The sequence below is a fragment of the Echinops telfairi genome, unplaced genomic scaffold, assembly GCF_000313985.2.
Source record: "Echinops telfairi isolate 266 unplaced genomic scaffold, ASM31398v2 ScPeMD7_23;HRSCAF=83, whole genome shotgun sequence".
Taxonomy (NCBI): domain Eukaryota; kingdom Metazoa; phylum Chordata; class Mammalia; order Afrosoricida; family Tenrecidae; genus Echinops; species Echinops telfairi.
The window spans coordinates 7,311,177-7,321,893 of NW_022103920.1; the positions used below are offsets into that span (position 1 = coordinate 7,311,177).

The following is a 10,717-nucleotide window of genomic DNA, read 5'->3' on the forward strand; positions in this document are numbered from 1 at the left end:
TATAGATAAAATCACCGATCAATAAAGAGATTGATTTACTTCCAAGAATTGTCTCACTAGATTATGGGGCTGGCAATTTTCCAGTCTGTAGGTCAGGTGAGAGTTCTCTCAAAATGTCAGTCTATCATCTATGCTGAGAAATTTGGAAGGCCGTAACCGTGGTCAACCGATTGGAAGAGGTCCATATTTGTACCCATTCCACGTTGGGACCCAAACAGAAGGTGGAAATGACCAAACCAGAACATTGGTATCCCATGGAAGCCAAATGTTCCTGAAGATCACACCAAACCTTTTCCCCAGACAAATCACTCGGTAGTGATTGGTTCTTTGCTTTACACCATTTCAGCCTATGAAGAGTTTTATAGGGACACCCTACTTTTGGATCATGGGGAACCTTGTGTACAGAAAGGTTCGAAAGAATCACTCAGGGCACCGTGAGGAGGAGCCCTGGTGGAGCAATAGCTAAGTGCTTGGCTGCTAACGGAAAGCTCAGCAGTTTGAACCCCAGTTGCTCTGGAGGAGAAAAAGGTGGGCTCGTCTGCTCCCCTTTAGCTTGTTGTTAATTGTTCGATGCCATCCAGTAAGTCCCTGTCCATGGACAGCAGAACTCAACACCCCCTGGTCCTGCGCCATCCTTATAACCGTGATGGCCGCCTCTAAGTCCATCCCTCTTGTCCAGGATCTTCCTCTGTGTTAGCGGCTCCTCCAATTTATCTTTCTCTGGGTGCTGGTCTCTCCTGATGATATGTCGAACGTATGTGAGACAAAGTCTTGCGTGTTTTCAGGTTTTTTTTCTTTCTGTGCACCATAATTCAAATGCATAGATTCTTCTCTGGTCTTCCTTATTCAATGTCCAACTTTCGCTCACCAAGGAGGCAACTGGAAATTCCATGGCCTGGGTCAGGCGCACCTTGGTCCTCAAAGTCATATCCTTGTTATTCCACACTTTAAAGAGCTCCTGTGCGGCAGATTCATCTCATGGAATGAGTGGTTTGATTTCATGGCAGCTGCTTCCATGAGCATAGCAAACCTTGTTGTTGGGGGGTGGGGGGTGGCGGCGGCAGGGGATTGGTCCACGTTGGCACCCAACAGCCAGCCTGTCATGTTGACATATCTTTAGTAAACACCCATCACCTGATGCACGGTGGGTAGAACGTTTCAGGAACTAGAGGTGTGCTTTCATAATAATGTTTGGTTTCTTTTTTCCCTTTCCTCTGATCACTCCTAGGAAATTACTTCACCAAAGAAGCCATCTCCTCCCACAAGAACTGCCTTGTGGACAACCAGAATAGAGTGATGCTTGTGTCCCAGGTCCTAGTTGGCGACTACACGGAAGGAAAAGTAGTATACACGAGACCGCCTTCCAAAGGCTATGAATCGACCCTCTACGACAGCTGTGTGGACACAAGGTTGAATCCCTCCATTTTCGTCATCTTTCAGAAAGATCAGATCTACCCACAGTATGTGATTGATTATTCCGAGACAGACAAAGCCTGTGTGATCAGTTAGACGGGATGAGGATCCCGGCTTTGTGGACGAGCTCCCGTTCCCTTCTTGAACCAGGTGTCCTGGATAATCTGTGCACTCGGACATGTCTCTCCTCTGTCTTAATGTCTTCTGTCCAAACCTGGCTGCCTGGCTGCACCACCCAGTGTGTCCATTAGGTGGCGTTTCTGGCACCTAGTACCACCGACCGAGTGGTTCGATACAACCCAAGTCCACCCTCTCCCAGGGGCTGAGTCTAAGATGAGGGTGTTGGTTCTGAGGATTCCAGGGAATCGCTTCCCTGCCTCACTCCCGGCGCCTGGTGGCGCCAGGCCTTCTTTGTCTTGTGGCTGGGGTGTCACATGACATTTTTGCTCTTTCCCCAGTCTCTGTGCATCTTTTCTTCTTTCATAAGGACACCAGCCTTATAGGATTAGGGCCCACCCTGCTCCAGTGTGACCCCATGCTAACCTAACTGATAACATCTGCAAAGACCCCATCTCCAAGCGGGGTCTTATTCAGAGGTCCTGGGGTTAGGACGCCAACATACCTTTTTGGTGGGATACGTTCAACCCCCAATACCTGCTAATCTCTTAACCCTGATGCCCAGCCAAACACCCAATGGGCAACAGTGGGTTTTAAAAGCATCCAGGTGAAAAAAAAAAAAAAAAAGCGTCCAGGTGATTCTCAGGCCTGCAAAGCTGGGGCACCACCTGCTTCAGATGCAAGTGGGCAAGCCTCATGTCTCAGTTTTCTTTACAACAAGTCCCTGGGCTGGAGTGATTTACCCTGCAGGCAAGGTAAGCACGGCCTCACTTGTGCTTACTTACCCAGTCTGTGGTGAACCGTGTCTCATGTTTGTCACCCCATCAAAGACACGTGAAGCTGCCTGTAGTGATTAGTAGTTTTGCAGGCGAGGGAGTAAACACACCTAATCCTGTGTTGACTGGACCCTCTGTCCCTGTTGGGAATTGTCCATTTGAAAAGAGGCTTGGGTTCTGTGGGAAGGTGCCGTGGGCTTCAGCCAGACCTGAAAACTGGATCTTTGATTTGGTGCAAACACGGGCAGTTGTTCATTATAGATGCAAGAAAGCACAAGGTCGGCCCGTGCTTCCCTTATTTCTTGGGTGACCTGACCATGTTCCTGGCTTACGAACTTACTGATGAGACGGACCACTCGTATTTGCCCTTTGAATCATGTAGCTCTCCCTATTTTGAACGATTGAAGCAATGCTGGCCTGCAACCGGTCTCAGATCACAAGCATCTTCGCTTGCTGTGAAATCGCCAGCGAGGTGACTTCAATACTAGAGGGGGCCCTGGGCCTGTTCTTTCTCTGAAGTGAGACCATGTCCCTCCAATTGGGTTTACTTACACACTCGACTTCAAGACCCACTTAGGAGCATATCTCGTTTCCCACCTAGGGGCGGCCTGTTGCTACAGCAACCCTTCTCTTCCTTGACGAACGGTGTTGGTGTGCTTAGGTTTAAATACGATGCAGCTCATTGGAGAACATGCTACATGTCCTGTTGGAAGCGGTGCATGAGCTCTCCCAGACTTGCCCAGGAGGCAGTGGGGAACTGCCCCATATGGCCTGCGCAGCCCAGCCAGGGGACATAAACGCGATTATAGACACACCACATTACTGGGCACACACTTATGTATCTCGATGTTTATTGACGGGCAGACTCCTTCTCGGTTGGCTCTTTCAGTCTCAATACAAGGCTGCCAAGCAGGGCACAGCGAGGAGCAACCGGCTAGAGTTCGCTGCCCTTTAGAGTCTTTGCACAATTATGACAATACAGATATTGATCTTCTACTTACTATGACTACAGAGAGGAATGCTTTCAGATCAGGCTTTCACGGAGTGGCTGGGTTTTTGGAAGCCCACTGCCGTATCTCCAGGTGTCTCCAGAAAAGCAGGAAACTGAGCACCGGTAACTAGATTCCTGTCAGCAGGAATTATTTCCTGGTGAGCACAAGAGTTAGGTCAGAGAGCATCCACGCCCCGCCAAACAGCCTGCAAAGGGCCCCCTTTCTGTGTATAATTGACGGTGTGGGATCGCAGACAGGTTCTTGAACTTGGACCAATGTTTTATTCCGTAGAACAATAAGCTTTTCCCTTTTCAACGTTCCCTATCGGTTGCCCAGCTGTCCTGCTGCTGTGCATGACTTGCGTCCAGCTCTACCCAAATTCCTACAGCACGTGTGCTCGCTTCGGCAGCACATATACTAAAATTCCTACAGCACGTCTCCACATGCGTATCTCCCAGTCTCACTCCGGGTGGCACAGCTTACTTGCTCAGCTACCAGCTGAACGGTTGCTGGTTCAAATCCATCCAGAGGTGCCTCAGAAGAAAGGTGTGGTCAGCTTCCCCAAAACCAGCCACGATGGCCCAGTTGTCCACACGTGTGGGCTTGCCATGAATCGGCTCAGGCGAGACTGGTTCCAAACCTCTTCGTCTGTTGTGGTGGTTGTTAAGTGCCATCGAGGCAACTCCCACCCCTAGCAACCCTCTGTGCACAACAGAAGGAGACACTGCTCAGTCCTGCCTGAGCAGGCTCATCCCATGCCTGAGCTCATGGCTGCAGCCTCCGTGTGCATCCAACCTCTTCTCCTGCCTCCCTTCAGTTAGCCCCGGCCTCCTCTGGCGTTCTGTCTATGGGTGAATGGAATCCCACCCGCTCGAGCAGGAACCCAGGTGCGTGTCCCTTGCCCCACCAAGTCCAGCCTCATCCCTGAAATGCCACCCTCAAGTCCAGGTTTGCCACTTACACACCTCCTTCTCCCCTTTGGGGCTGTTCTCTGTTTAGTAGAAAGGATAGTCGTTTTTATCGCCCCAAGAATAAGGCTTCCAATCATGGTCAGGACTCTACATGAACTTCCCCCCACCCCCTGCCCCCGCCTTGATTTTCCTGGGATCCTCTCTCTTCCAGCTCAGTGATTCTCAACTAGCAGTCCTGCCTCTCCCCACCCCTGCCCCCTCACTTTTCTTTTCTTTTTAAAAATTATTTTATTGGGGGCTCGTACAATTCTCATCACAATCCATACATCCATACATCGTGTCAAGCACATATGCACACTTGCTGTCCTCATCATTCTCAAAACATTTGCCTCCCACTCTAGCCCCTATTATTAGTTGCTCATTTCCCCCCTCCCCCAACCCTCATGAACCCGTCATAGTTTATAAATTATCATAGTTTTGTCAGAAGTTACCCTGTCTGATGTTTCCCTCCGCCCTCTTCTCTGCTGTCCATCCCCACTTTCCTTTTTTTAAGGACAAAACCTTGGTAACGTCCCCTGTATTATCTGAAATATAATTCCTAGGGAATATACTCTAGCTACACATAATCTGAGCAATGAACTCAGATTCATGTTACTGGACCAGGGAGCTCTATGGGGTGACGAAGCCAGGTGCTTAGAGTTACCTGTCATGAGGTGATGAGTACAGCGGCTCTTGAACCAGCTCTGTTCACCTGCCCGTGCCTGCCCCTGCCTCCCAGCTAGAAAGACGGCCATTTCCTTGAAGACAACAATCAGCACACAGTGTTTTATGCAGGATCTCCCAACACCAGGATCGCTGCAGGAGCCACAGAGGAAAAGAACACCATCCTCCCACGTGCAAGTGGGTCCCCAAAGTTCAGATCACTGTTCCTCGGGGCCGAGCAGGCTCCCAAGAAGGCTGGAAATCAGAGCCCCACTGTGCAGTTTGGGAAAATCGAAGTGATGGGATGTTTAGACTGAGAAACTAGTGAAACTATAATTTATTTGTACGTGATAATACTTTTATAGGATACATGGATGGAGCAACCTTACACGAAACAGAGATAATATGCATGAAAACGCTCACGGAAGTGGAGCCCTCGGGTACAGCCTCGTTCTTGCAGACGAGCTACGGGCCATACAAGAATGTCCAGTGGGACATTCCAAGCCCACCCGGGCCACACATTTAGTCTTTACTGTTCGAGATGACCCAGCCTGTTGCAGGCTGTCCAGCAACCAATACCGGTTCTTCCACAGCAAATGTCAGCAGAACCCCAAGCCCACCTACCCTATCGGATCTACCAGTCAGCCTCCCTTCCCCTCTCCTCTTTTATTTGGGGGGGGAGGGGCACGTGATATTTCGTAGTATCCCTTTCCTCCCCTGAGTTAATCCATTGGCAGTTATTTAGATACATGGATTTAAAAAATCAACTTGGTGCCCAAGAACGATGGCAGTAAAGAAGTAGAAGGAAAGGAATGTGTAATGGCAGTGAGTTACATTCCCATCCGAAAACGCTCAATGTGTCTGACCATGCTCTATAACAGCAGGAAATAGCCAGGAGTTTACGTGGAGTTTTTATGATGAGGTTGAATCCAAGAGTCGAGAAGAGGCTGCCCTGTAAAGAAATACAGGAAATGGAAAGGTGAGGGGTACGGTGACACAAAGCAGTAATTGGGGCACACCATTGACCTTACCTGCAGAAGGTCGGGGAGAAAGCGAAGTTAATGTAAATGAAATAGTGATAATAGGCCAAACGCACCTTACAGATGATAGTGAGGAATTCTGTGTTCTCAGAAGAGCTGTAGGCCCTACGTAGATGTCCTGGCGGACAATAGACAGACGAACAGGTTACAGAATAAGTCTTCCAAGCATGGGACCAGCCCACACATGGGAGCGCATCTGACGCCCTGGCTAGGCACTCACCCTCCCCGCCCCCCCCATCAATTTCCAAAGGACTGCTGCTTGAGAACCACTGATCTAGTTAATGTCCAGCACATTAAGCAGTTGCCCTCTCGTTGATTCCAGCTCACAGCGGCCCTGTGAGTGTGCTCTTGGTGAACAGCGTCACGCAGTGATCAGTTACCTGGTCCAGAGACCCTTTAGCATCCTTAGTTAGCTCAGCTCTTACTTCAACCGGGAGTCCCTGGGTGGTGCAGGCGGTGGGTTAACATGCTGATCTAATGACAAGGTTGTGGTTCACCCAGAGGTACCTAAGAAGAAGGACCTGACCATCTGCTTCCAGAAAGGGCCGAAGAACCCATACAGCACTGTCTGCGTTGCCTCGCCACGTGCCAAGGATCCAATTCCACGGTCACCGGCTTGATAGATTTGGGTTTTACTTCCATTTACTCTCCTCTAGGTTAGCTGCCTCTCAAGCTTAGGGGTTTTTTGTTTTTTGGTCTTTGGAAATCATTTTATTTAGGGGCCCTTACAACTCTTACCATAATCCATCCATCCATTGTGTGAAGCACATTTGTACATTTGTTGCCATCATCATTCTCAAAACATTTGTTTTCTACTTTAGCCTTTGGTATCAGCTCTTCATTTTTTCCCCTCCCTGCCCGCCCCCCCCTTCAAGTTTCAGGTTTTTAATAATATTCTGTGCCTTGCTCTGTTCCTTTGTAGCTTTTATCTGCAATAGCTTTGTCTGCTTTAGAATGGAAGCCCAGGAGTGCAGAGTCTTGATCTCTTGGGATTATCAGCCACGTCTGTCTGACAAATTAGGTTGAGTGGATTCGGCTCAACTACTTTCAGTGCTTTAATTTCCTCTTGTTCTTCCCCAAGCTTAATTTGAGATCGCATAATAAAAAGAATTCCACCCCAATTTTGTTATTCTCCCACGATTTGTTCTTGTTCTAAGTGTCTCCCAACAAGATGACCAGCCACAGGCACCTGTTTTATTGAGTGGGGTGTGTGTGTGTGTTAAATTCTTTGGATTGGTTCCAACCTCCAGTGACCTATGTCCAGCAGAAGGAAACACAGCACGGTCTTGTGCCTTCCTTGCATTTGGACTATGTTTGAGTCCACATCCATCTCTTTGAGGGTCTTCCTCATTTTTTCACTGATGCCCTGGGTGGTGAAGTGGGCTATGAGTTGAGCTGCTAGGCGCAAGGTCAGCCATTCAAAACCAGCAGCCACTGCACAGGAGAAAGAAGAGGCTTTTCTACTCCCATAAAAAGTTACAGCCTCCAGAATCCACAGGGACAGGTCTACCCTGTCCTAAAGGGTTGGAAGAAGTCGGCATGGACTCAATGGCAGTGAGCTTTCAAAAATGTTACCGAGCGTGATGTCTCAGACACGATGACTCCCAGTTGGGGGTCAGAGGATGTGTTGTCCATTCAAGGAGCCCTTAAATGGGAAGGTGGAAACCACCAGCCTCTCCACAGGAGAAAGATGAGGCTTTCTACTTAAGTTAAAGGTCATGGTCTTGGAAACCCACATGATCAGTTCTACCCTGCCTTACAGGGTGGCCTTGAGTCAGAATTAACCTTACCACAGTAAGTATGAGTGAGCTGTCCATTCCCATGCGGCCTGGTGCACAGTGGCTAAAGCGCTGGGCTGCCAACCCGGAGGTCTGCACTTTCAAAAGCTGCTGTTTCATCTGAGAAAGAGGCAGTGGTCTGCTTCTATAAAGGTGACCGCCTTGGAATCCCGTGGGGCAGTTCTCTGTGTCTTACGATTTCCTTCTTATTTAGTTTGGGGTTTTTCTGCCCCAGGGCTGCCTGGCCAGGGAGCCACAGCCTCAAGCAGGGCCAGGCAGGTGCTGCTGTGGCTCACATACCACGGGTGAGTGGCTGTAGTTCTGGAGGCTACATGCCCACATCAGGGTCTCAGCCGAACAGATTCACACCATCAGAACCGCTCAAGTCAGGCGTTCATCCTACGGGGCCCCTTGCCAAGTAGGTGCTCTTGGCTGGGTGGCCTCGGTGGAACCCTGGCTCTAGACTCTCAGGATTGGGGGAACCCCACTGCCCCTGATGAGTGTGGGGTAGTCCTCATCCCCCACGTCCCCACCTAACAGGATAGGAGTGGACCTCTCTGGCCCTATGTGGGGTGCTCCACTGTGCCTGCTGCTGCCTAGGGGATGGCTCAGTGGATCCCGTGCATGAGTCCCTCATCCCTCCTGTCTGGAGTGGCGGGTAGTGGTGGCCTCTCGCTGTCTCCGCCCTGAGCGGGACCCCCAGTGGCCAGGCGGGCGGGCCCGGGCGGCGCCGTGCGGGGAGGAGCCTGCAGCAGCGCGGGCTGAGACCGGCGGCGGCGGCATGGCGGAGCCCACGCTCTGCTCTTTCCTCACCAAGGTGCTGTGCGCGCACGGCGGCCGCATGTTCCTGCGCGACCTGCGCGTGCACGTGGAGCTGTCGGAGGCGCGGCTGCGCGCGGTGCTGCGGGCAGCGGGGCCCGAGCGCTTCTTGCTTCAGGACGTGGCCGAGCCCGAGCCCGAGGGCCTCCCGCCGCGGGACACGGCGGAGCCCGGGCGCCACGATGGCCAGCGCGGCGGCGGCGGGGGCGTGGCCTGCAGGGTGGTGGCCGTGTCGGCGGCGCGCCTCTGTGCCCGCTATCAGCGCTCGGAGTGCCGGGCCTGCGACCAGCTGCACCTCTGCCGCCGCCTCATGCAGGGCAAGTGCCCGCACCGCGACTGCTGGTGAGCGAGCGGGGACATCAGTGGCCACCACCCTTGCGCGCCCTACGCGGCGGAAGGAGGGCCGGCCTCGTCTGGATCTCGTACTTCTACTTCCTGTCCCGGGGTCCCTAGAGCACGGCTGGGTGGATCGGGAGTGGGACTCTGCGCCCCTTAACTCCGGGGACACTTGGGGGTATTTGGGGCCCTGCGGACAGCCGCGGGCCTGGTCTCGGAAACTGCGCATTCCTCCAAACACAGTCTGTCCACAGCTGGCCTGCGGCTGCACGTTTAGAAGCCCCAGCCAGTGGGACCCCAAGGGGCTGGAGACGTGAGGGCGGGGTCCAGAGCTGGGTTGGAGGTGCCCTAGGGCTCCAACCCTGCGACTTCCTTTGTTCTGGCGACCCGGGGGCGGAGTGGGAGCCGTGGGAGAGGTAGCTGTTGGCGCGGAGGCCAAGGGCAGCTTGATTGCGTCCATCTGAGGTCAAGGTAGGTGTGGTGGGAGGAAGGGGCCCCGGGGCGGTGAAAACCAAAGGGCGTGGCTTCAATCCAGCTCCTTTGTTGCTGGTGGAGCACTGGTTAAGCATTCGGCTGCTCACCACAGGGTCATCTGTTGGAAACCACCAGTCGGCTGTAGGGAGAAAGATGAGGCTTTCTACAGTCCTGTAAAGGATTTCGGTCTGGGAAACTCGCGAGGGCAGTTGTTTCTGCCCTGCCCTATAGGCTCACGATGAGTTGAAATCCACCTGTTGGCAGTGCGTTTGAGCTGAGTTTATGGGGGTGGTGTAGTGGGTGCCGAGGTAGAAGGCTCAAACCCGCAAGCTGCTCAGCGGGAGAAAAATGAGGTTTTCTCCCCCTGTGAAGAGTTAGTTTCAGAAACCCACAGGGCCAGCTCCCGCTGTCCCATAGGGGCGCTGCGAGTCAGGATGGAGCCCGGCTGTTGGTGTGTGCGCTGCAGGCTGCAGAGCAGCTGGGCGCCGTGCGCTTTTAAAGGCTGTGCCCGTTCAGAAGCAGATTGCCAGGCCTTTCTTCCGAGGCCCCTCTGGGCAGGTGAAACAGCAATCGTGGCGCCGGGGCTCGGCCATGTCTGTAGCTGGAGGTACTCAGGCTGGGGCTCGCTGCGCTACATCCTGCAGCAGGAAGTGCTCCGCTCTGTGAGCCCCTCCAACAGCTCCACATTTGCAAACCCAACCCCACTGCCTTTGTGTCTGTTCCAGCTCAGAGCGACCCCCTAGAGGGAGACTGAGGCTGTAGATGGGCACATCCTTCTCCCTTGGAGTGGCTGGTGGGTTGGAACTACTGACCTTTCTGGTTAGCTGCCCAACGTTTAACCCACTGCTCCACCAGGGTGCCTTTCGTGCCTCCCAGGTGTTATCCGGAGGCTGGAGTATAGGTAGACTCACAGTGTCTGTCGGAGACCACCCAGGCCCTCCCTCACCTGGCCGCCTCATGAAGGGCACTGTCTTCCCCCAGGTCCACCTGCGCGCTCTCCCATGACATCCACACGCCTGGCAACATCCAAGTCCTGAAAAACTATGGGCTCTTCGGTCTCAACGAGGCTCAGCTTCAGACCCTGCTCATGCAAAATGACCCCAGTCTTTTCCCGGAGGTGAGTCTCATTAGAGGCCCCCCAGGTTAGGGCATCCCGAGTGGCCCCCAGAGGACAGCCTGAGATGTGTGGCTGGACTGCGGCACAGTGCTGGCCTTGGGGAGGGCGGACAGGGATGAACAGAGCTGGCTGCTTTGAACACGAAGCATTTTACACACTGTGATTCTTCCTCACAGAGTGGCTGGTTGTGTGTGTGTGTGTGATAAGACTTCATTTTACACACTGTGATTCTTCCTCACAGA

The 10,717-nt window shown here is 52.7% G+C and overlaps 2 protein-coding genes across 2 annotated transcripts in view; both read left to right on the top strand.

Moving 5' to 3' along the window:
• The window catches only part of ZC3HAV1 (zinc finger CCCH-type containing, antiviral 1), a 52,614-nt gene extending 48,938 nt beyond the window's left edge, over positions 1-3,676 (top strand). The window contains exon 12 of the mRNA XM_045288917.1: positions 1,229-3,676. Coding sequence (XP_045144852.1) covers positions 1,229-1,509 — 281 coding nt within the window. The 3' untranslated portion in view covers positions 1,510-3,676. The remainder of the gene's footprint in view (positions 1-1,228) is intronic.
• A 4,834-nt stretch (positions 3,677-8,510) lies between these two features.
• Positions 8,511-10,717, top strand: part of ZC3HAV1L (zinc finger CCCH-type containing, antiviral 1 like) — a 5,004-nt gene continuing 2,797 nt past the window's right edge. The window contains exons 1-2 of the mRNA XM_045288930.1: positions 8,511-8,890; positions 10,340-10,475. Coding sequence (XP_045144865.1) covers positions 8,511-8,890; positions 10,340-10,475 — 516 coding nt within the window. The remainder of the gene's footprint in view (positions 8,891-10,339; positions 10,476-10,717) is intronic.